General features: G+C 42.1%; 1 protein-coding gene across 3 annotated transcripts in view; it reads left to right on the forward strand.

Annotated features, from left to right (window-relative positions):
* asic1b (acid-sensing (proton-gated) ion channel 1b) overlaps positions 1–26,761 on the forward strand; it is a 174,811-nt gene that overhangs the window by 112,640 nt on the left and 35,410 nt on the right. Inside the window, exon 1 of one of the 3 annotated variants that reach the window (XM_034139474.1) lies at positions 1,923–2,582. The exons of 1 other annotated variant lie outside the window; for it this stretch is intronic. In XM_034139474.1, coding sequence (XP_033995365.1) covers positions 1,923–2,582 — 660 coding nt within the window. Of the gene's footprint in view, positions 1–1,922; positions 2,583–21,293; positions 22,011–26,761 lie in introns of those variants that run through there. One more of the 3 variants, XM_034139476.1, reaches the window with a different exon arrangement.

Consider the following 26,761-nt stretch of genomic DNA (forward strand, 5'->3'; position numbering starts at 1 on the left):
CATTAATAAATCACCACTGACAATGTAATTAAGACATTTTGGCACCAAGTACATTAACCTCATCATTTGGCTTTATTCAGCGGGTCACTGCACTTCTCTGCAGTTTCATTTCCTCCACTGCAGTTTCACAACTTGCTACCCAAAGCAAGAAGTGATCGAATGTGAATATTCATCCAGGGACCGCAGCTCAGGGAGTATCTGACCTTCTTGTTAGGTCAGGATAGATGCCCGGGGGCTATCTAGTGATCACTAATAAATATTCAAGGACCAGAGGCTATCACGCGCTGCTGGTTAACAGGCTCCAGGATAGAACCCAATCAAGGCAGAGCCAAAACTCTTTTGTTTGCGCTCTTATCATCAGCAGTTTCTTTCTGTGATAGACAGTCTTCACAGCTGCAGTTAAGTACATATTGACCAAGTCTGCTGCATTTCACACCCTCTCACTTTATATCCGAGCCGATGAAACACACTGGCGAGTTAATATGGTAACACAATTGATCGGTTTGCGTAATGTGTTTTCCGTTAGTTGTACAGGTTTAATGCGGTTGCCCCTTGGTATCCTGTGGCATCATTAGCTGTAGGTTTTATTGTAAAGAGTGCTGTCATCTCCCTAAATGCATCTAACGTTCCATTTTATGGCACCGTAATGTTTCTGAAAATAATCTCAGCGCTCTAATGGAGGTGGATCGATCCAGGTGGATCGGTCTCTTACATTTCCTTTTCATATCACAACCAACACCACCTCTGGGAATCTGCATTTATCTCCATATTCAATAAAGAAAGGATCCAGTTGAGATGAGTCTTTTTTTATCTCTGCTAGTTGTACGTGTTTGCTTTCCGTTAATGTGTTTTCCACTGGCTTGTCTCAGCCATGTGGAGGAAATTAGTCAGTAAAATGAGCCATTAGGTTGTAATTAAGAATGAGCAAATTAAAGTCTTGATTAACTTCCTTAACTTCTTCCTGTAGTGGTTGTTCTGTAATGTTCTCTCTAGCCGTCAGACACAAAATGATGACTTCCTCCTCTCACTGAATCTTGTGAAAGGTCACGCTTATGTGTTTTTGTGCCTTGTACTTTGAAACTCATCATAACAACTGAATTTATGACAACACTGCTGCATGTAAGGTTGTGTTGTAAAAGCCAATGTGTGAATCTTCTCCCATTTCTCTGTCATTTCCATAACACCTAAGTATTATTTGCATTCGATTACACAACTGTGCTCATTTTCTTTTCGGGGTAAGAGTGAGGTCATGCAGAAAAATCAAATCAGCAGAAATAAAAAGCCTATTTGGTGCTTTCGCTACTGTACATTGGCTTCTCTTACATTTCCCTCTCTCACTCCCACTGCGTCAAGCCTGGGTTTTTTTCCTGTAAATGGTGTAACTCTGCCCCAGCACGGTGACCTGTGGCTGGGCCCTGTGGGAGTATTCTGTGTCCTATACTCCTCATGGCCTCACCTTCTTTGCTCCCTCCTCCTCCTCCTCCTACTTCTACTTCTTTTCTTCTTCTTCTTCTTCTTCTTCTCTCTTTGGAAATTGCTGTGGGATGGATCTGCCCTCCAGACACAAGGACAAACCAAGGCGAAGCTTATCAGTCCAGGTCAGAGTAGAAGTGAATGGCAGCGAGTGAAGTGTGGGGTTTGCTTTCAGATTGTGCTCTTTACTTCAGATGATGACTTTGTCTGGGACACTGTGCGTTTGATTGGGTCAGCATTTAGACCTGACTTTAAAGGCCATCAGTTTGCAACAGAACTAATACTTGTAAATGTTCTCGTTGTTTAATTGCTGATTTCTAGGATTATTTCGACTAATGCTGTTGTTGCTGTAGACAGATTTCATTGCTTCAGTTTCTTTGGACTCTTTGATTTGGACTTCTGCCTTCTTTATTAACTCATAGCAATATTGAGTTATTCATCCTGCCACCATGCCGGTCCGTATCATGTGCTCCATCTCCTTTTCTGACGACGAGCCAGGCAGAGGATATGATAAAGACGGCTTTGACGACCATTACAGGGTGAAGAAGAGTTACGGTGACTCGCAGGAATACCTGGACGGTGGTAGTCAGGCAGACGATTACAACGAGGAGGAGGACGAGGTAGGGGAGGTGGACGACCTGGCCGCTTTCTTCAGCGGTTGCACGCTCCATGGCCCCAACCACGTGTTTGTGGAGGGCAAGAAGTTCGGTATTCGCCAGGGTTTGTGGGGTCTGGTCTTCACCATGGCCCTGTCTGCTTTCTTGTTCCAGGTAGTTGACAGGATCATATACTTCTACCAGTATGATTACATCACCACGCTGGATGAGAACTCGGCCAAAAACATGACCTTCCCAGCCATCACCGTGTGTAACTACAACTTTGTGCGGAAGTCTCAGATGAGCTACAGCGACCTGATTTTCATGGGCCCCCTGTTGGGGTTTGAAGAAGGCATGGCACCAGGGTTTCCACTGGCCCCGGAGCCAGACCGGCCCCCGGGGTCTCGCTTCAGCCTCGACGAGTTCTACAACCGTACTCGACACCGCATTGAGGACATTCTGCTGGAGTGTACCTTCAGAGGCATAGATTGTGGCCCCGAGAGCTTCAGAGAGGTAATACTGTAACCCCACTGCAAGACATATTGTTCAAAGTAGTTATTAATGTTTGATCCTTCTTGGAACCTGCACACTATACATTGGAAATCATCAGTGAAAGTCTGCGCTTCATAAATTCAAGAGGTATGTGTCTGGTAGACTTGATGGTTTTGATTGATTGGTAATATTGCATATGGGGATCTAATCTTGGAGTGTGGCCCAAAAGAATATGGGGAGGAGGCAGCAGGATTTAATCAAGAAAACTCTTCTGTTTGGGTTTATGTGATGATATAAGGATGTTCAATAAAACCAAATTCAGGAAAAACTCAACTGTAATGCCAGGATAGAAGTCCTCGACAATGAGGACTTCCATTGAGAATCACATGTTACTTGTTAGACGCTTTTATCCAAAGCGACATACTCAATACTGTGGGCAATCCCCACAGGAGCAATTTGGGGTGAAGTGTCCAGGGACACAACGACATGTTGACTGCAGTGGGGTTTGAACCTGTGACCATCTGACCCCTATACCAAGGCTCTATCCACTGCGCCACACGCCTCCTGTGAAGTGAACTAATATGAAGTAGAATGTTTATTTATTGCTGTGAGGTTATTTAGTCTCCCACAATTCCAAGTCACTGCTGTAAATTAGAAATGTTTTCTCAGTCAGCTGTAATAAATTTAAAAAAATTGCAGACATAATAAAAGCAGGTCCCATTACTTAAAGTGGGATACTTGGCATACAGTGGTGTTATGGAATTAAAAAAGCGCTGAAGGAATCGGTTTGTTGCTCACACAAAACTTCAGGGCAGCATCTTTCTTGGACACCCTGTCCCAGAGTTTGTGGTATTTTTGGATTTGTAGCCGCTCCCTGGTGTTCTCTGGAGTTTGAACATCAGACGGCACACAAGTGGAATACTGAATTACAGAGAAGTGTTGACCATATCCAGCTCCCAGTCTATCGATCGGCTCGACCTTTGCACAGTTATTGATAGGTATGTGCAGACTGCTAATGGGTGTACTAAACTTACATGAGCTGCAATTATATCAGTGTGTAAAAGCAAGTACATGACATACAATTTCCATTAAGACTAGGTAGAAAACATGATGCCCTTGCTAATCTAAAATGTATTTTCATTATAAGTTATTGCAGTGTTTCTCGTAGCAGAATCAGAACATTATTAGTTTGCCTGGCGTGATTTTTATACATTTTAAATGATAATTCTCTGTTTGTAACCTAATGTGTTCTTTAAAGGTGCTTCATAAATATAGTTTGCTTACTCACTTATTAGTAAGAAAACGATATTTACCAAGTAATTGGTAACTTTTCTGATGACTGTCTATCATTTATTCATATATAATTTAGCCAAATCATAATTATTTGGTAATCTTATTTGATGGATAATGTCATATTTTTGGATTATGGATTGTTGGTCGGACAAACTAAATAATTGATTAGCCAAATAATCACAATTTTGCAGCCGAAGTCCCTTTTTATAGATATGAATTCGTGTTCAAAATCAGTCATGAGTCTGTCAAAGAAAATACATGTACTTGTATAAAATGTTGACATAAACCAACTTATTTACATTCTCCCTGTCAGAGGGAAGATACAAAGGAAGAGGAAAGCAGAGTGACATTACATTCAACTTTAAAGGCCTGTCTTAACAGGTGTTTCTTCTTTAAAGTAAAGTTTGTGCAAGCTGGGTTACTTTAATGATCCTGCATTGAAAATGGAACAATACTGTAGGAAGAAAAATACGATTTTCAAGTTTGAAAATAGTTTCTACATGTTAGCAATAGAGCAGTGTTTATAGCTTGAAGGAATTCTGTTTCCTATACTTGTAGTGTAGTGGGATACATTCAAGTTCAACTAGGGACAACAGTTGAAAATGAGTTATAGCTATAACTCTCCGTGCAGAAAATCTGAATTCCTGCTCCATAAATTGCATCGTCCATATCCAACACATATATATTTAGGTTGGGTAATGGTAAGGCAGCAGGATTTTATTTTCCTGCCAAAAAGCGAGAGCAAATTTGCTGTCAATTCTGTTTTGACAGCAGACAATAGATCTTACTCTGCATATCTCCATCTCGGCTTCAGTGTACCCAAGCAAAAATAGAAAAATGCCCAGGTCACGCAGTCAGTGTCAGAGATGAGAAAAAGTGTGTTGTATGACCAATGTCCTTGGGGTGGGAAGGGGCCAGCTGTCATCCTCTGCTGATGTCTGTTTTCAAAGACAAAGTAGTGTGATTTCAGTTCATTCTGCCGTTTTATCAGCATGAAAGGGAGGAAGGCCAGGCTTTTTTCATTGACAGACTTTACTGCCTTGATGCTGTTCTATTCTTGCTTTCATTATGTCTTCCTTTGAAATTGCAAATGTTTGCATCTTTAAATTCCTGCAATGTCACACTGAGAGCGTGTTCTTGACAGTGTGAGTGTCTTGTTTGGGTTTCATTTTTAAGTGAATGTGTGTGCATGCCTGAAGGTTTCATGTGTGTAGGTTACTGCAGTGAGGCTAGAGACCTGACTAACACAAGTGACAAGTCATTATTTCTTTTTCAGGTCTAATGGAGACTAATTATAGAAATTGTCAGTTTAACTTGAACACGTCTGCGTTACAGGCTGCCACTAATACAGGCTAATCGTTGATTGTTCCTCCAGCTCATGCACGTCCATGCAGCAATTATTACCTCATGCTTTCTCTCTGTTTTCAAAATGTTGAAGAACAGGTTTGATAACCGCTGCTTGGAAACAGCCATTTAGGATCTTTTTCTGGGCTCAATTAGAAGATAATTACTGTATTTTTGTTTTGCAGATCACAGGGTTGGCATTATCTAAAAACTGAATCATTTTAAGTGATGTTACCATGGTGTGTATCACATGTGGTTTTACATTTCAAGTATGTAGGCAGTAGGCAGATGCAAAAACACCGTTTTATTCTGTAAAAGTACATCTTCAAGAGAGCGTTAACTAGCTTGGCATATACAGTATATTTGAACCCCAATGTGCCTTTTTATTGATTAAAAGCAATAACAGTCAGCCTTTTTTCCTAGGAATTGTCAAAGGGCATTCTTCTAAATCACAAATTGAAGTAGACACAAATGAGGTACGCTTGGGGAAAATGATACAGCAAAAAAAGTAATAGACTATAAAACAGAAAACAAATGAGGCAAAAGGAGAATAGCATCATGGTTAACAGGTTAGCGTGTAATGGTGGCATACAGCAGGAAAGGCTTTGCTGTATCCACAGAGCACACTAACTCACTTTACAGCATGCATTATGTATTTCTGGTATACTTTTTCTTCAGAACAGGAAATCGATAAAGTGAATTTATTTGTGCGTAATGTGGCAGTTGGCAGCACCACAGGTCCCAATGAGGCCAACACTGGACTCCTGCTAGTGCCTGTTTATTAAAGCTGCTAAAGAGCCACTAATGGCCCGTTGGAGTATTGAGACGGGGCAGGAAGGGGAGGTCAGCTGATTGATTGCTTTCTGTCTCTCTCTGAGTCTTCATGGACTTCTGTCCATTCCCCCTCCGGCCACCATCTCTGTCTGCTGTTTGTGAAAGTGTGTTTCAGTGTGTCTGTCTGTGTCTGTGTGCACACCGCCATGAGCTGTGGCTTCAGGCCCGGGTCAATAGTGAAGTGAACACCCTTACAGATATACGGTTCGGGTTGCAGATATTCTGTCCCAGAGCAGAATGTGAGCCCCCCTCAGAGCGGTGATCCAAATCCCTGCTTCCTGCTCCCTCGCCAGCCCATTAGCCACATCTTGCCTTTCTCCTAAGCTCAGCATTGTCAACAGCACCAGCCAGTGGCTCTGGTTGCGCCCTTCTCCTGTCTCCTCAAGATCATCAGGCGATAACAGGCTGAGAGATGCGAGGGGAAGATTTTCAGAGAAAGGAAAATCAAATGCCAAAGCTGGCCTCACCATCTGGCTCCAAGCTGCGAGTGCTTATTATGGTTAAGCACTTCTTTTGAGCAGCCATTGAGAAGGGATTGCAACAAGGAGAGTGTAATTATCCTCAAGAATATTCCATGATAAATGATATGTTAGTAAATTATCTTGAGAGCACAGTATCATAATGTGTGTTACTCCAACAAAGAGTAAATAATTAATACATGAGGTATGTGCTGAACTCCATTTATAACGGTTACTCTACACCTTGTGCAATTAGGCACCTCTTCAAATGGAAATGTATTTTTGTTCCTCCGTTTGTAATGTGTAATCATTTTTATGATTGATTTCCTATTCCACCGTGTTTTTCTTTAGAGCTCGTTTGATTCTTGCTGTTTCATTAGTCGGTTTGACGTTCAGATCCATCAGTGGACACATCAGGACAACACTGACACATTGTCAAATTACATTCATTTGTGCTGAACGCCAAACACTGCCTGATGTGTCGGTTTAGTTGTTTCTTTTCAACCTGACCATCTGTGAGCAAACTGAACTGAAATAATACATTGCACGTTATCGAAATGGATTTAGTGAAGCATAAGTAAAGCATATTCTTGGTCAGAAAAAGTAATCATTAGAGTCTATGAGTAAAAGAAAAAGCTTGCTCTGCTGAAATGCTTCCTCCCCTCTGAGAGGTGACAGCACAGGGCCATCAAATATTAATGGCAACACTGAAATGCAGATAGCTGTCTCTTTCATCTTCTCAGCCATTATTAGCTTTTTTTAATTAAAAATATAAAGGTGCCCTCTTTAATCCATTTTATTAAAATAATCTGTAACATACATCTGAATGCAGAGCCTATACACACATGATATCTTAAGTTTACTGAAGTTAGATGACAGTATACATCATGTATAAAAAATGCTTCCCTTTTCAAATTTAAATTTAAAACAGTCCTGTGATCAAATTAGAGAAATTGGCCCCTCTGATACTTCTAATGTTCTTGCTTTGTTTTAAAGGCTTTCCAGCATTGCATCGGCTTGCCAGCATGTATAAATTGCACTCTTGCTGGCATGCACTCATATCAAACAGCGGTCACAAGAGGGCAGTGTTTTACAATCATTTTGGATCCTAAACCGGCTTTCATGGAGTTCTTGGCTCTTGGATGCTGCATGCTGTTCTTTTTTTCTTTTTGTTTCCAAGACAATCACTCAGAAATATACTTAATCTCATCTCTGAGGGAGAAACCTTTGATTCACACAACAGTACCACATCAGACCCTCAGTGCAGACCACAGTTAAAGCCTCATGTAGTAGCAGAGCGGCTGCCAGTGGAAACACAGTGGTTGCATTTTTTTTGAAAGGCCTTGTTCTCCTGGGGGATTAAACTCTATTTGTGTGTTGTTGGGATTTAAAAAAATGAATATAACAAATCAAACATGAGCTTTGGTTTGTTCACTGTGGACGGCTTTGGCAGAAACCCATCCCTTGCCTATTCTGTCTATTTTCTCTATCTCGCTGTTTCTGTTCCTGAAGGACCTCAGTCTCTGACGGAGAGACACTGTGATACTCTGTCATGCTGTGCCGTCTCTGTTTCTGTCCAAGTGATGGACCAGTGTTTTCAAATGCAGCCATTTTAATTAAATCTCTCATCAGTCTTCTCTGGAGGTTGGTGACAAGAGGTGCCGCAGCACTCTCTCCCCGTTGAGATGAGTCCAATCGGATATAAAGCCTGGGTCATTTAAATTATACAGATACATCGCTGACTCCCTTCAATATCAGCCAACACTTCACAACACACCCGCTATTTAATCATCAAAGTGGCATAAATGAAAGGGTAGAACTTTCACTTTACTCCGCGACTAAGATAAATGACGCTTAATGATGTGAAAATGAGGGATATTGCCGTCTTGTTGGAGCAATTACATATGAATAAGACATATGGCAAGTGTCCCATACAGGGTCAATAGCCACTTACTAGCAGCTAATTAGGTTGATGAGAGGGCCTTAATGGCGTCCTACAGGATGGTTCTCTTGTGCTTAATATCAGGGCTGAAATAAAACGTTTGTCTCTGAATGACAGGACGGATGTGTGAGGAGCTGTAAGTAGAAAGATATCGTCCAATTTAAGAGCTGCAGGCTTAGGTGGCTCATGCATGCATGAATGTGCAGACAGACCTGTTAAAGTTGTTCCAATCCTTTTATTAGAATAATTATTCATTACTGACTGTCTGTGTTGAAGGAATATCTACTCCCAGCTAGTTCAAGTACATGCAATCCTACAGAGAAGGGACATTTAGGAGTGTGTGTGTGTGTGTGTGTGTGTGTGTGTGTGTGTGTGTGTGTGTGTGTGTGTGTGTGTGTGTGTGTGTGTGTGTGTTGTGTGTGTGTGTGTGTGTGTGTGTGTGTGTGTGTGTGTGTGTGTGTGTGTGTGTGTGTGTGTGTGTGTGTGTGTGTGTGTGTGTGTGTATCAGAGCTGGTGTTTGATGCCTCTCTGCACAGTGTCACAGATGACTAGATGACATCTATCGCAGTCAGCAGGACTCTCTTGGGAAGATAGTGCCTCTCTGTAGCAGAGTGTAGACTCAGCAGGACGCCTCACCCCAACCATGTGTGTGTGTTTTAGTGGTGAGCAATATGGCGGTATATACTGTGCAACGGACGAAATGTGTGCAATGACAAGCAAATCCTACAGGAAATGTCAAGTCTTTTTTTCTTTTGGTAACTCTAGAATAGAAACATGTTTGAACATGTGTTTGTCTTAATGTTACACAGACCTTAAAACCTGTAACACCTTGTTCTAGGGGACCTTGGAGCTTCCATTCGTATTTATTTATTTTTTTACTTTACCAGTCTGAGTCTTTTGTTTTTTAACTAAAGCATTGTCTCATGTAAAGCAATTGAAAAAAAACAAATCAAATGAAATCAAAAAAGTTACCTTGATATTAAATGACATATACTGTGTTAGAAGATTTTGGCAATATGTGTTATGTGTTTATGGTAAATGTGTGTGTACTGTATATATGTCTGTTTGCAATAGATAGAGGCAGAAGTAAAAAAGATGTGGATCAGTTTTATATATATTATTAGATAGTATATATAATATATATTTTAGACTGATTGGTAAAAGCTATAAACTATTATTGAACATGTTTAAAATGTAGTTGACTTGCTCTGTGACATTGCAACATCCCTTTAATGAAAATGTTATATTGATAAGTGATAATATGGATCTATGCTACATAAATAGGTTTTAGGGCCACCCATTTTTGGGAGAAGAGATCTGAGACACACTTTTAGACAAACAACCATGACACAGTTTCACCTTATCATTTGTGTTATGGCTCCTGACGCATCCAGCAGACAGTAAGTAACATTATCACCCTATTGGGGTCATGTCACTACAGGCAACATCTTTCAAATTACTTGTAACCATAAGATGTAAAGATTATGTAAAGATATTTATTGAAATTGGCTCGGATCTTTTCACGTCTGTCCTAATCTTACCTGTTGTGTATGGCCCTGTTCAGACTCCTGGGTTATCTGATGACAAATGGACATCTTTGAGTGTGTTACTTCACACATACCCACATGCGCCTTGAGTGTCCACATGCGCCTCGAGTGTCCTCTTAGGATTGGATCTCACCTCCCTCGCTGAAAATGCAAATTGACACAAGTGACCTGAAAAAAACCGGATCATATATGCTTTAATGCAGCTTTAAAGTTGAGGTGGAAGGGGTCCCCATGTACCAAAGCAGAGATTTGGATCTGACTGACGGGTCTTTTCCTTCATGTCACCTCTCTTTCCCCCAGCCTGTCTAGCCTGCCTGTCCTTTCTATCTCAAAAAGGGAAAAAAGGCACAAAAAACCTTGTGGAGGGCTCAATAGGCTGCTCTCTATCCCACACTTAAATCTCCCAGGTTTTATCCCTTTATTCTGCCTTGCAAACATTGTCCTCATCAAAAACTCACTTTGAGACTGTTCACATTTTTGCTCAGTCACTTTGAGACTCTGGATAAAAGCAGTGACAAGAAGCCTTAAATGTAAATGAGCTCTACATCTCAAACAGACCTGTGCTAATGTTAGTGGAAGGTCTATTGATAGAGCGCTTGCTGTTTCATCTCAGAGTAAATCTCAACGGGTCTTCTGCTGTTGCCTTTGGCCTACACTTTAGAGGAGGGGCTGATCATATTATTCGGCGTCAAAACCTAATAAGCACGGCCGATGCAAATCGTAACACCCATAATGTCTGCCTTAGTAACAGACGCAGAGAGAATTACACACGCTACAGGGGAGGTGATGGGACTTGATTTAAGCCCCCACCTCTCTGTGTTTAAGGGTTTATATTAAGACATCAGCGTTCAGGCAGTTTGAGAATTAGCAGGGCAGAAAAAAGAAAGCATATAAATCATGACAGCAATTAGCGATGGCGTCTGCTTCACACCTTAGAATTCCGTACACACGAACATACAGCCTCGGTTAGACATCATATTGCTTTCAGTAAATGTATCTCAGGAGAGGCCATTACGCTGCAGATCAAATTCAAATCAAAATGAAAGATGCATCTAGGTGTAACCCAGCATGCAGCTGGACTGTCAGTTTCATCCTCTCCGGAAGCTTGATCCTCCTCTGTGTGTCGTACGTGTGTTTGTGTGTGTGTCGTACGTGTGTTTGTGTGTGTGTGTGTCAGCTTTGCTCAGAGTTGTCAGCCAGTCAAACTACGACTGGCCCCTCTTCGTTAGTTTTGGTTACACACACATGCAGTTGCACACACTCAACTCTTGCCATCAGTTTAACAAGCTGCCACTGTATTTGATGTAAAAAGGAGAACAAACAGAATTCCGACGTAGGTAAATTACTTGTTTTGCTTCAGTCTGTCTGAATATGCTGGTTAATAGCAGCTGATAGGCCTGTGATTCTACGCTGCTCTTAAGAGACTGAAATTGAATGTGACTTGTTATCGCCTGAGGAAGTTCATGATGTTACTTATGCTGAATTTAAAATCAAAACAACATCATATTTTTGACAGTGTGAGACTTATGGTACAACTTGTCTTTTAGGGATGGATTTGCTCAAGGTGCTCATTTGTTTAAAATCAAAGCAAATTATAAAAAATGTGCTCTGCAAAAGGAAATGTTGTTAATGCTGTTGCCAGTAAGGTTTCATGTCGGTTGTAAAGAGTGCACACTTGTTGCAGTACGGTTTGTGAGGGATTTATGTTTGACCTCCCGTACCTAAACTAAATGTAAGCACATATCGTAAAGCCAGAGGGTTGGCCATCAAAATGATATTTGAAAAGCCATCCAGAACGTCTTAACTCGAGGCGATTCTGTTGCATTGAAAGAGCAAATATAATTTAAATGTATGAACTTTCAATCGGCTATGTAATTACCTCCTGATTTCATTACTTTACATCATTTGCATTTATGAATATCATTATTTTAACATTTGAGTGAAATTACAAAGATACAGCTCCTAGTATATCTGAATCACAATGATTTAATGACTATATTTATTGGACTTTTCAAAATTGTTTTGTCAATTTTATTTTTGTATTTGTACTCTCATATATCACTTTTGTTAGGAGTATCAATCCGGCTATTATATCATTTTCCTGACCGTGCGTTAACTACAGAGCTGTGGTAAGTGTGTGTTTAGCTTAGCCTATAGCATAAAGACTGGACGCAGGGGGAAATACCTTGCCAGGTTTCCTCTACAGTAAAACAAAAATGCCTACAAGCACTCTAAAGTGAAATGCATTGTATCTTATTAGTTTATTCCATACTGCTGTCTGTGAGGTTGTCTGGTAGTATGAGTGAATCGAGTGGACCAACGTGCAGACGTGGGTTTTTCCAGATGATCCAAATATATTCAGTTCCACCACAGAAAGCAGGAACATAAACCATTTAATTGGGTTTATCACTTAGACCCCTCCACAGACAATTAACAAGATCAAAAACCTTCACAGCACACAAAGCACTGGCCTTGCTTCATTTTCCTGGAAAGTGAAAAACACAGACCAAACGGTTTGCTGTCCTCCAAAACACGTTTTACCCTGTGGGGTGCTGCCTGTGGCAATTCATGCAAGATCTCTGTTTTTTTTTTAATTGATGCCAAGGTTGTTTGATTGCATGTCATCCTTGGACCCTTTCAAAATAACCCTAGCCACCACCACCTTTCTACATTTTCTTAAATCATCCCTGTTGTGAGCGCACATGACAACCGCACAATCTCGAGCACTCAACTCACCTCCACAAGCAATAAAACAAATGGATGGATTTAGTTTTACAAGAAGGATTCATTTGTAAATGTCAGACAGGAAGGGACCATTTATTTCACAAAGGGCCATTCATTCATTTCTCCCTGAGCAGCAAATAGGAGGCATCAGGCCTGTGGGGTACTGGGAGGCTGTTTGCTATAGCTAGCGGCCTTACTCTGAAAGTCATTCATCAGAACCGTTTCCTCTTTTCCCAAACTCGCCCCAGCCCTGCTGTCATGACGCTGGGAGATGAATTAGCGGTGCCATCCTGTGTTTCCCCCCGTGCCGCCCCTTGGGCCGTCAATATAAATCTGCTCCCTCCCGCCACAATACTTTTACGGTATGACTCGTGAATCCATTCTCAGATGAATGCATTGATGTGTCATACGTGGCGGGGCTGTCACCTCACACCATGAATAAACGAAGGCTTCTGAGACCCTCCTCTCGTGAGCACAGGGATGTTAAGTTAACGGAGCTTGGTAGACAATAGATTCTCACCACATGCGAGCTATTCACAGTATTTAAACATCTGTTCTGGAGCACACTTCTGTGGCATTAATGTAGTTAATATTTTAAGGGTTTCAACACAGCAAAGTGTTTCCCAAGGCAGTGCTTGACACGCTGCTTTTAAACAGCTCGAAGGCTTCACACTGTGTCTATAGCTTCCCTAATGTACAGTCACTGTAAAATGGGTCAACATGGGCTTTTAGAGAATCTTATTTATATATGTTTATGCTGAGCTCACCCACATCCAATACATTTGTGCTGATGTACTGTATAGTCAAATCTGCAAAAAAAATGTGAACTACTATACAGTTTTTATACCCCATATCTTTGGCACTGTATATTAGCAATTATGTATAAGTCACGCTTTCGTGATGAATTACCTTTGAAATCAAAAACCCACAAGTCTTTTTCTAAAACCAATGAAAATACCATCACAACTATAGCAATTATAGCACCGTACTGAACATTATTTTTGATTAGAGTTATAAAGTTTTCGATTGCTGGTTAGTTAGCAATAAAAAAAAGAGTTGCTGCAGCACAGGCCGTATAAGAAAAATAAAGAGCTTTTTGAACATTGAAGCATGTAAACATGTCACAGTAGAGGCACAAAATACAATTATGGAACATGCAGAATGAGCTTAATAGGACCCTTTGAAAAGCACTGGTTACTAAATCCCTTTGCTAGAAAATTGTGTCATTCAGATCTTTTCAGGTTTTATCAAATTTCCTACAGAATCCCAAATATTGTCACAGCCTTTTTTATCATTTCCCGATAAGTGAACCCATACTCCATGTGGAAAACTGGTGGAATGCCCCTCCATTACATTTATATTCCAATACTTTAGACATTCTTGTGTACATCCATGTGAGCTATGTTGTAGCCTACTATTTCAGTATTATAAGTCTGTAACATGTTCAGACTTCGATTATATTGTGTTCATAGCAGTCAAATAAAATTACTGTTTGAAAACCAAGGTATTTTATTCACAGCACTGACACAATGGGGCTGAATATGTTTCATGCTAGTAGTTTAGTTCAGTCATACAATATTCAGCTTTGTTTAAGTGTCACCACCTGAAGCTCTGTGTGTTCACAGACTTGCAGTGAGCTATACTTCCACTGACTCTCACATCGTTTTTACAAAGCGGCAGTCACCTTACGCAGTATTTAATTCAACCTTACAGCCCGGCAGATTAAGAGGCTATTGGGAAATTGGCCTTTGTGACACTTGTCCCTTCCAGCAGATCATGTACACAATTATCCTCAAAATTGTTTCTGTAAATCACCACCTGCTCCTCTGTCAGCCCCCGCAGCTCCAGCACCTTTTTCCACCCTGCTTCTCTTCCTTTGATCGGTCCTCTCCCCTCCCTCCCTCCCTTCCTGATCCCTTGTGGATACTTTGGCAGCAAACATTCCCAGCGGGAGACAGGGAAGCAAAACAAGAGATGCAGAGAAAATACGGAAAGATCTCAAACGGAGAGGAGGAACAAAGGTGTGTGTGACGCGGGTTGTCTTAAAATGTTAAGAAACACATCAGAGAATATGCCGAAGGAGGGGATTGTGTTTATGCCCAAGTAAAAAAGTCAAGGGGTTGTATGCATATGGGGGTAAACAGAGAGAAGTGAGGTAGAGTTTGTAGATTCAGCAGATAGTGGAAAGCAGAGAGGTGGTGTTGCCTCCCTTGTGTCATGTAGTTAGACTCTACACGTGTCCCCACCCTGATCCAGACCCTGAATGACAGGTTGATAAAGTGCAGAGTGCCTCGACTACCCAGAGCTCTCACAAACACACCTCTGCTATCAGCACACAAAGAGCAATGTGCAGCCCAAAGGTTTGTTTGCCCCTGAGCGTCTACAAACCAGAGACGGATCTCATTCAGTCATTCCCAGTAAAGACAAAGAATACATAAAATAATCCACATCTTTTTTTTTACATGTGGCTTTAATTTGAATCCAAAGCCTCAGGTAGTAAGGTTGTTTTTTATGTATATTTTTCTCAGCATGAGCGTATATAAATAGATGCAATGGATTTTTTATTTATTAAAAATGCCAACCCAGAGCATGGCAAGGGTTTCACTTCTTAATTGTCACTTATTAACGCCACTTTAATAGCTTTAAATAGCTACATCATGGCTGCATGGCTTCACATCAGCCTAAGCGAAGCCTGTAAGGTAGTACAGGCAGTCAACCTGAGCAAAATGTACACGCGATGTGCCTAACCCCCTCGTATAACCAACCAAACACATTCCCCGTAATCTGGCGCTCTCAGGCATCGCACCAAAAATGACTTGTACTCTTAGACAAGGGAACCAGAAGTCTGAAATTGTAATTTATTCCCAGCTTGAATGACTTATTCCTGCACCGCTCTATAACTTGTATCACTTGAGCTTATGAATGGACTGTATCACAACATAAGTAAGCGTTGCAAAGGTTTCCTCGACAAAAAGCAAGGGGATTTCTTCATGGATTTTGGAATATTGCGGAAAGTAGCCTCTTTGGCATACACACGTTTATGATACTTACACATTTTGATCAGCAGGATAACCTCCACATATTAACACCACTTTAATATCTTTTGAAACGCAATAGCCAGAAGTAAATAGCTACATCATGGTTTCATGGCTTCACGTCAAACTAAGCTAAAGACTCATGATGATGTTTGGTAATCTCATTTAGCTATTTTGTTAGCAACCGCCATTTTTCAGACACATAAAAGCTTCAGGCATTCACAATTTGGGTATTTACTAATGTATTTAATGTCCAAAAACGAAAACGTTCAAATCTATTAAGTGTGAAATGCTGAAATGGTAACTTAGTTCCAGGTTTAATCACCTATTCCTACCCCTATCTGTAATTGGTATTTACCCCATGAGTTTATTAATGGACTGTATTACATCATGCTATAACATCAACTGCTTGTTTTTCTCTTTCCATTTGTCCCAACAACCCTAATTCCCAGCTCAATTTATTTTTCCAATAACTAAAGATTTTTCCACATCCGAACCCGCAACCAATATTAGTAAACACACACGTGTACAAGCACATATACTACATCTACTTTCTTTATTTGCGTTGTCTGCAGAAAAGAGAAAAACTCCAAAGTAAGCCCCTTGCATACGGGGGAGTGCTCATGCACAGCAAAAAGCTCATATAGTATGCACTTAGAGACCTTGAAAAACGAGAAAAATGAGGCTATTGAAACAAGAGTGAATAAATAAATATCAAAAGATTGTACACTGAGAATTAAGGAGACCGAAGAGTTCTGCAAATGTGTAGTTACGAAAGGTCAGACTATTTGGCATGTAGTTCTGTCTTTAAATATGTTTGAATACTCAAAAAAAGAAAAAGAAATACAGCATGTAATTCTTCCCTGAGCATGTCACACACTGCATGCCAAAAGGTGTAATCCTGTCTGGCGGGCTAAAGACTGATAAGATGTGACTTCTAGTAGCAGCTATTTAATTTCTGTGCTTGTCGTGCCTTTTCATTTATCTCCAGTTTGCTTTTAAACATTCGCTGCTTCACTGATTGAAATTGAAGTCTTTTTCTAATTTGGAGAAGCTGTCAAAGGAAATGTCCACCCTGAAAAAAGGCCCTCTTCTGATCACGCTTATTCCCGTTAGCTCCCAGTGATCAAGCAGCTAATACTCTGTGGTGTTTAATCGCCTGTGATGGAATTCACAACATCAGTTTACAAGGATCGGGACATCAGTGGACTGCAAATGTTTTTGTAATTGCATCCCTTTTTGTTTCATTGTAGTGCTGCTGAAGGGTCTAAACTCCAAAATGTGTACATAAATATCCTCTGCACCCTGTCAGTGTGTTAATGAAAGTCCCCATAAGCTTTATGTTTATCAGCCCAGGGATTTGTCTCAATAACATAATTTAAATGACTTTAGAGGAGACGGATTCACACGCTGAAATGAAGATTGGGCTGTTTAAGACGATAGCAATACCATTTGAGCATTTCCTCTTAAGCTTACTGCTTTCGAATGTCTGAAATCTTTATCATTTGAACGAATAAGTTAGCAGTCGTTTTATAGACTAAAAAAATCAGTTTGGGGAATATACACAGCATTGAAAAATCAATTGTCTTTTAGCCAAAGACTGCATTTTTCTGCCCAGCACTAATCAAGGAAACTGCTTTTTTTATAGGATTCCTTTTTTATTCACTCTTGAACGAATCAACCAAAGTTTGAAACAGTGGTTCCCAAATGCCCATTCATAAATTCAAAGTTTATTTTAAAAAACAATCGATCAAACAGGATATTTATTCACATCACAGATGTATTAAGGCGTACAATTTGTGGCCAAGGTCCCCCAACAAATACCCCTGTTTGTTTCATAATGGGTTCATTAGTGAAACACTTTAACCGCAGTTTCAGAGCCGCGTGCATTTGTTATTCTGTTGTAACACATGCTGTGGGATTGTGTTTCTCTGTCAAGCCAGTGCATCATTATCCCTTCGCCCAGACAGATTAGCTTGTTGCTCAGAGCCTCAGCTCCGATATGTCTTTCTGTTGATGAGCTGGCTGGGGAAACGGGGTTGAACGAATGCTGCTAAATGCCAAAAGTGTCAAGATCCATCTCTGGTGAATTCTGATGCACCCCCCACCAAACAACCAATAATTAATGCATGTACCTCCCAAATGTATCTGAATACTTTCTAAGTCTTCTTTTTGCTCTCTATCTGATACATTTCACAGTCTCTCACTTTCTCCTGGTCATGTCTATGCAGCGTTCTTTACATGGCGCGCAGCTGCAGTCAATCGTATTGATTTCCATGGTACAACTCTTGAATATGTAATTTTGGTATCTTGCTGTGAAGCTGTTGTGGTGCCCGGTTGAATAACCATCCCCCATGGCACCTTTACTCCTTGAAACATGAGTAATCTCCCGAGGAGAATACTTGATTGTCCTCAGGGGGGATGTAATGACGTGTTAAGCCCGCGAGAGGAGGAGAGTGAAAAGTACGATGTCTAAATCCAGAAACATGGAGAAAGATTAAACTGCTGGTGGTTGCCTGATCTCATCTGTGAGAAGTGCTTGACTCTCCTGTCTTCTTATCTATGTGAACTATCATGTAGTCGGTGGGTGGGTTGGGTATAGACTTGACTAAATAGGCAGTCAAGTATCCCTAGGAAAGTAAAAGTAATACTTGCAGTCATGATTTACAACAATATTTCCCTGACTTTAACCCAGCATTGAAGATATATTTCCTTAAACATACAGTATAGCTACAGTCTTTTCTCTAACTTAACTTTAACTTTGTAACAAACCATTTAAAGTTGGCCTCTTCTCCTTGGCTCCACGACAGTCGCCAGCTTTAGCAATCTTCAGTCCAGCTAGCTAATGGGTAGAGTATTTGTGTCCAGACAGGAGAATTTAAGGGAGCTTTCCAAGCTTCTGATTCAGACAACATCGATCACAGTGTCAGACGGGCAGAGCAGAGCCCCGGGGGAGGAGAGGCTGAGGAGTGACAGCTGGAGGCAGAGCGAGGGCCAGAGAAACACCCAGAAAACAGCAAGACGGAAAGAAAATATAGACCGAAGCCAGGAGAACACACGCTTCTAATGGGGCATGAGTGATGAGAGAGAGGGATTATTTAGTCTATACATTGTAGTTCTTGTTTCTTTAAACATACCATAGATGGTGCAGGCATACAGTATTATGCTTTGTGGTGCATATCACCAAATCTAGTTCAAAATAAAATAGGGCAAGACGTTGACACACGGTAAAAGTGTAACAAAGAAAAGTGGTTTTAACAAAAAGTTGATGCAGTGACCACACATGCAATGCTAACTGGTGAAGCTGATGAGCTACTCGATTACAATAGCTCATTGAGCTTCTCTACATTTAAATTACATAAACATCTTACAATGTGTGCATTTCAGCAAGTTTATCAACTTCATTAAATATGTTGTCTTACATTTTAAAGAGACAATAGGAGATAGAGAAAGAGGTTTGGTTTCCTCTCTACCGTCTGTTTACTCCATACTAGCATTTTATTCAACCTTGTACATCCTTTATTTTCATGAAAAGTGAAACTCTCCTTACAAGTAGCTAATTGTCTCAAGACAAATTGAGTATTGATTAACAATACAACAAGCTTTAACAGTTTATCCTTGAGACCATACACCTGTTTGTACCGTCAACATGTCTCATTACTGAAAACCATTTGTCATCTATGGAGGTTTGTTTAACTTAAAACAACCTTAACCTTTAAAATAAAAGGTTTAGTCACATGAGTTCACCAAGATTAAACGTATTTTTTTTAGCCTGTGAGCAAATCCAAATATAATATAGATCCATTCAAATTAATTAAAATGTTGCAGTTTTAAATGCAGTGTGTTATCCAGCCTTCACCCCATAATAGCCAAACTCATTTCAATAAGATGAGAAAAGCAAAGTGCTTATTCCAAACACCCATATAGATTTGCTGTAGTTGTGCCTGAAAAGTTTAAAATGTGCAACGAGGGAATTTTCTTGGTTACAACCCGTCTTTTGGTGTGACTGATTGTCTTTTTCTGTCTAACTTTTCTGTGGTCAATATGTTCCCAGATCTCAGCAATCACCCAGGTTGCCAGACACCAGATTTCTCCTTTAAGCTAGAGAAGGGCAAGACTTGAACAATTGATTCACTCAGCACACCTCAATTATCCTCTCCTTCTTCTCTCACTTACACAATTTCCTTCTCACCTCTTTTCCCTCGGTCCCCCGGTAAACTAGACTCGTACACTCGCACAAACCCACTGCGACCAGAAGAAGGAACTGAGAGAGTGAATCAGGCCTGCATGTTGTCTGGCTTTCGCTCTGGATTTGAACACTGTGATGATGAGCAACCAAGCGTGAAACACCACTTAACCAACACCCCTCTCGAGAGGAAGATGGTGTTCACAAAATGCTTCATCAACGGTGCATTCAAGTGTTGCCTGCCTGAAACAGGTTTTTCCTCAGCCAAACAGTGGCACTGCAGGGTCAAAAAAAACATTACATCTATGTAAGGCTCTCTGGGATGGGAGATGTCTAATGATGTGCAACATGATTTGCATTCATTTACCCAAAGCATCTTGACCTTTTTTGTTTTTTTCCCTTAACATTTCCCTTCTTTACTGAAACATCATCAGAGAATTGACAGTCGGAAATGTCAACCAGTGTGCAGAAACCTGAGTGCCACCAAAATGTTAGGTGCCCAGTGAGTGTTTTTCTGCACTACAATATTTAAAATGCAACTCGTGGAGCGGTAATGAAATAGACTGGAGACTCTACAGCATTGCCCTCCATGATGCAGTGCTCAATTTTGAGGAAGAATACAAATTGTGAGCCAGAAGGGATTATCGTGTGTGTGTGTGTGTGTGTGTGTGTGTGTGTGTGTGTGTGTGTGTGTGTGTGTGTGTGTGTGTGTGTGTGTGTGTGTGTGTGTGTGTGTGTGTGTGTGTGTGTGTGTGTGTGTGTGTGTGTGTGTGTGTGTGTGTGTGTGTGTGTGTGTGTGTGTGTGTGTGTGTGTGTGTGTGTGTGTGTGTGTGTGTGTGTGTGTGCCTAAAGGTGCTTGTGTGTGACGGTCTTGAAAAGGAAGACAAATGTTCTGTAGCTACTGAGGCCAATGATTTCATTCAGCTAACAGCACAGAGGACATTCTGAAGAAACAGAGAGCATGTGTGTGTGTTTGTATGTGTGTGTGTTGTATGGGGGTTGGAGGGGGGTAAGTGAGAGTCGTAATTATGAAGCACACAAGGAACGTGTAATTGCAATATGAATGTATTTTTTTTAACTATATCCATTGTCTCCGGAACATTTTTTTTCTTGTAATGTTGATGAAATAATCCCCCTGGTATCCTGTTGCTGCACAGTCGCGCACTAAATCATTCTGAAGAACCCCACGACCCCCCACCCTCCTCCTCCTCCTCCAGCTCACCCCTTGGACAAGCCCAGGGAGCGCTGTGCGACTGACAAAATACTCCCCCATCACCACCACGAGCTGCTGCTCATTGCCCGCGAGGCGCGAGCTCGTGCGCTTTCCTCTTTCTCTTTTTTTGTTACTCTCTCTCCCCTCTCCAAAGTCTCTTCCTAACAGCAGCCATCTGAGAGCGCGAATCCGAGTTCAGTCTCATTTCACTGTGACCACACCGGGACCGATGTTCAAAGCGCGCACAAGCCTTCGTCCAAGATGTGCCAGTGCACCTCACCTGGATCCAAACCGAGACCAGGCTCCCTCGCCGAAGCGGGGAAGCTCTTCCTGAAACACACCACCCTACATGGCTTGAGGCACATCTTCCTCAGCGGCTCGTACCCGCGGAGAGTGGCTTGGCTGCTGGCTTTCCTGGCGGCTCTGGGTCTGCTCCTCACCTGGTCCTCCAACAGAGTCCGGTACCTGCTCTCCTCGCCCGTGTACAGCAAGGCGCACATGGTGTACGCCAAGCGGCTGGTGTTTCCCGCGGTCACCATCTGCAACCAGAACCTGCTGCTGCCGCGGCGCATGAAGAAGACGGACATATTCAGCGCGGGGAGGTGGCTGGGACTTTTCGGTAAGAACTGGCAGGTGTCCCCCGCCGCAAGAGAGGCACTAATACCGCTGGGAGATAATGGAGGGAGCGAGGGGGACGAGTCTCCCTGGTCCCCGCTGTCTCGGATTTTGGACTTTAACCACTTTCTTCCTCCTCCGCGGGAGTCCCAGCCGTCCATGAGGCAGCTGCTGGACCGGCTGGGGCACCAGCTGGAGGAGATGCTGCTGTACTGCCGCTACCAGGGGGAGCTGTGCGGCCCGCGGAATTTCAGCACCGTGAGTGTGTCGCCAAAGTTCAATTGTTTGCTCGAACTTCCTTCCCTCCCTCCACCCACCCCTCCCAACAGGTTGATGCAGCTTTTAGAGCAGGATGCAGCTTTTTCAATTACTGCGCTGAGTCAGGAGGTGAAACGTTAGTAATTGCCTGTCAGTATCTTTTATGTGTTGCGCGGACAGATATCAACTCGCTGCGCAATTAATTTGAATTGAACACAAGCAGAAGCAGGCACCAGGCTGCACACAGGCGCGTACCTCTGCACCGATGCTTGTATGCGCCTTATACATTAAATCTCTTAAGCGTATGTCAGATATAAATGCTGATATATATGTATTAATGGACTTATGGTGTGTTGCACTCCTTATAGTGTGTACAGTGATTTATCTTACATATTTGGATGTCAGCTCATCACATATCTCCATAATCTGGCTGTATTATGCCTGTAGTGTAACTAAATTGACTGATTTATAAACATTGGAAGTGTGCATAATATTTGCATTTTAAAATGGATCACAGGATGCCATTTCTTAATACGCATCTGTTCTTCTCTCCTTCACTCACTTAGTTCCCCTCTGTTTTTGTGTCCCATCACCCACATAAATAAACACTGCCATATTATGATCGTCAATTCCACACCAAACAATATCAAAATAAGTTTCGTTTTATTGAAGATGCTCGAAGTGTGTTCACCATATGGTGGGAACTGGTCCCTCTATTGTCTTTCATCACTGCGGGATCAATGTTTACAATCCTATTTTCGCAAGAGAGCAATCAGCCCCTGATGAAGACTTTTGATTCATTTAGCCAAGCTTTACAACACACCCCGATACTGTGATGGAAAACAGTTAGCGCTGGCACCTCATTGGTAAACTGCAGCCCCATTGATTGCTCTCCATCATCGCTTGGAGAACAATGTGAGAGCTAGCCCCCCCCCTTCTCTCTCGCACTTCATTACCCAAATTTGTTTTCAGTTAAGTAGATTTCTCTGGTATTCGAAAAACTGTTTGATGTTAGAAATCAGATTGTTGCTGTTTGCAGCAGGCATGACTGAAAGCTGTTTTATGTTTTAAGGGCAAATGTGTAATTTACTTGCCTGGCTTGGTGGCAGCCCTCCTCAGGTTCAGACTCCGCAAAGTAATGCATCAAACAAATGCTTTTCTTTTTCTTTCATCACAAATGTCTATGCAATGCAACTGGAACCACAAAACAAGTTATCACAGTCAAACACATTTATTCCTACCAATATGTTAAGGAATGCATCATGGTGTGCAGTATTTTAAAAGGGTAACCAAGCAACAATCTATTTCAGAGATAAGCTTGATGCCGATGTCTGTGTTTTGGGGATATGTGCTTGTGCATTGATAATCAATGATGGCCTGCTTGGCCTCAGGGCTGCAGGAGCTGTCGGCATCATGAGCCAGACCAATATAATCAGTCACACTCGAGAAGTGAGGTGTGGAGGAGGGAGGGGAGTCTGTCTACATACAACAGGTCACATGATGTATTGACTTGTTTGCCAGTTCTCTCTTGCAACTCTAAACCCCCGGCCACACGAGGACGATAACGGTCGTATCTGCTACAGTTCACTATCAGATAGACGGTTCGGCCACACAAGGCCGACATGGAAACGCAGAAAACGATAACGATAACGGGTCCCAAGGTGGGTAGATCTGCAAACGAAACGCTCTGGGGGGGCAAACGGCTCTGTGTTACATTACATTATTACTAGGGCTGTCAGTCGATTAAAATATTTAATCGCATGATTGTCCATAGTTAATCGCAAATTAATTATTATTATTAATTATCTGTTCTAAATGTACCTTAGAGGGATATTTTTCAAGTTTTGAATACTCTTATCAACATATGAGTGGACAAATATGCTTTATATGTTTGTTTATTATCATTTGAACAATGACAAATATTCTCATGAATATTAAACACAACAACCTCTGAACATTACAAATATTCGCCTCAATTCAACCTGGAACCACTCTCATACAAAACAAAGTGTGTGTGTGTGTGTGTGTGTGTGTGTGTGTGTGTGTGTGTGTGTGTGTGTGTGTGTGTGTGTGTGTGTGTGTGTGTGTGTGTGTGTGTGTGTGTGTGTGTGTGTGTGTGTGTGTGTGTGTGTGTGTGTGTGTGTGTGTGTGTGTGTGGAGACACTGTGATGGATCGTTGGAGCTATGTGCAGCTCAAGGCATATATGCTCGAACGGGAGCTGCCTGGACGCTGCAATCATGTTGCGCGCACTATCTGTGCTGACTTTTCGTACAATGTCTGGCTACCTGCATAAAGTCAAGTGCTCGGCGCAGTTGTCGGCGAAATGTCGCTCCTCTGTTTTCATTGAAACAGCTCCTTATATCCGTTAACGCGTTATTAGCGCGTTAACTTGACAGCCCTAATTATTACATGTTACTTGTTAGACGCTTTTATCCAAAGCGACTTACATACTCAATACTGTGGACAATCCCCACAGGAGCAATTTGGGGTGAAGTGTCTTGCCCAGGGACACAACGACATGCTGACTGAGTTTGAACCTGTGACCCCCTGATCCCAACACCAAGGCTCTATCCACTGCGCCACACGCCTCCTGTGTTTACGCCTATACGATCATTTCCTGATAACGCTGAAGCAATAGCCCCGCCTCGCCCCGCCTCTCCCCACCTCTCCTGCTCAGAGATCAGCTGCTGGGCTGTCAGAAGAGGGGGAGGAAAAGAGAGGCTCCTTTTTTTATTCTTATATTATTATATAGAGTCGTTATCAATTTGTTTTCAAGCTCAATAAATAACAAAGAAGACCTTTGACCGGCACTTTTCTAATTTTGTCCGGAAGATTGAAACTTTAACGGACATGTTGACCGGCGGAAACAAATCTAACTGAAACTCTGCTGCACGGTCCCCTCGTCCCTTGGAAGAGGCGGAGAGGTGGGTGTTTTTCATCTGCTGGTAGACTAACCGGAGAGATTTACAGCAGCAGGAGCAAACGCTTGCCTCGGGGAGGGAGAAAAAGAGCCAGAGCGTCCACAGCGGAGAATAAACAGAAGGGCAACCATGGCAACCATGCACGGGAAGTCTTCTTCGCTGCTTTTGTGGCAGGACTACAACGCCACTTACAGGCCTGGCATATGTACTACAGAGTCTCCAGCGCTTTTGAGCGGTCTCGTGTGAACGGACACGTTTCTGGTGCCTGTTGCGTGTGGACGGAAGACTTTTTTGATAACGATTGCGGTCCGTTTGCGTTATCGTCCTCGTGTGGCCGGGGCTTTAGATTGCTGGGCTTGGGATATCAATTTTTTGCTACCTTATAATTAACTACAAAGACATTGAAGGCAGCAGTTTTTATCTATTACAGAATGTGTACAGTTCTGTGGAAGTGAAGTAAGGCAAGGAAAGGCATGGCAAGGCAAGTTTATTTATATAGCACCTTTCAACACAAGGCAATTCAAAGTGCTTTACAAAAATGAAAGACATTAAGAGCATTAAGAAATAGCGCAGCGGAAACATGTTATGAAATGGCATTTAAAAACAGGATTTAAAAGCAAAGATAATTACAAAAATGAGTAGCACAGGTACATGAAGGGAGTAACAGTGCAGTTTAAGGTATTAATAGTTCAATTAAAAGCAATGGCAAAAATAAAAGTCTTCCGCTTGGATTTAAAAGTAGTAAGAGTTGCAGCGGACCTGCAGGTTTCTGGGAGTTTGTTCCAGATGTTTGGAGCATAATAACTGAACGTAGTTGCAACCATCTTTACAGTAACCGTGAACTTAATGTATTGATAGCTTCATACCTGCCATTACACCTGCATTAAGGGGGATAATTTTCACGTTTCATATAATTGTGTTTTATGCTTCTATGACATGTTTTTTCTCATACTGCCTGTGCTGCAGCATCCTCTTTTCACCCTCTGTCTGAAACCAGAGCCCAGTCTGCTCTGATTGGTTAGCTGGCCGGCTCTGTTGTGGTTGGTCAACAGCTTAGTGATTTCCACCTTAGCCAATCATGTACAATGTGTTGGAGCTCTAGCCAATAGAAGTGTGAGTGTTACTTAGTGATATAACTATGTCGCAGAAGTACACAGAGGACTGTCAACTCACCGGAGCCTCGTAGCGGGGCAACTGCGGAGCGCATAAAGCAGACTCTTCACGCAGTGCTACTGTCCCGCAGCTGCTGCCTCTCTGTTGGACTCTGTTGGGGGGGGAGTGCTAGTGGAGCACGCTCATGTACCGGAGCCTCGTAGCGGGGCTACTGCGCGTAAAGCAGACTCTTCACGCTAACAAAGGATCACTTCTTCTTCAGGGCAGGGAAGGCTACGCAGTACGCAGGCTACTGTCCCGTAGCTGCTGCCTCTCTGTTGGACTCCGGTACTGCTCATTACTCACGAGCATACTTGCCAACCTTGAGACCTCAGAAATCGGGAGCATTTCCAAAACCACCGCGGGGGGGGGGGGGTGCTAGTGGATCGCCGGAGCTGTATTAGATTAACATTAACATGCTTATTGTAGTTGTAAGTGCACTGCCTTGCGGCCTGTAGCACCATATGTGTGGGCAGGAAAGGAGTGAGCAGAGGGTAGAATTGTCGATTCTTGTTCTGTTTGCTGTGACTATCTTCCTCACCCTCTCAGACTTTCAGTTGCGCGCGCTACGCTACCATGGAAACCAAACAATGGTGTAGCTTTATTAAAGTCCGAGTGGAAACGGTCCTGAGTAAATCTGATTTTGTCAGAAATCGGGAGAAATGCGGGAGAAATAT

This window comes from Trematomus bernacchii, unplaced genomic scaffold, assembly GCF_902827165.1.
Source record: "Trematomus bernacchii unplaced genomic scaffold, fTreBer1.1, whole genome shotgun sequence".
In the NCBI taxonomy this organism is placed as follows: Eukaryota; Metazoa; Chordata; class Actinopteri; order Perciformes; family Nototheniidae; genus Trematomus; species Trematomus bernacchii.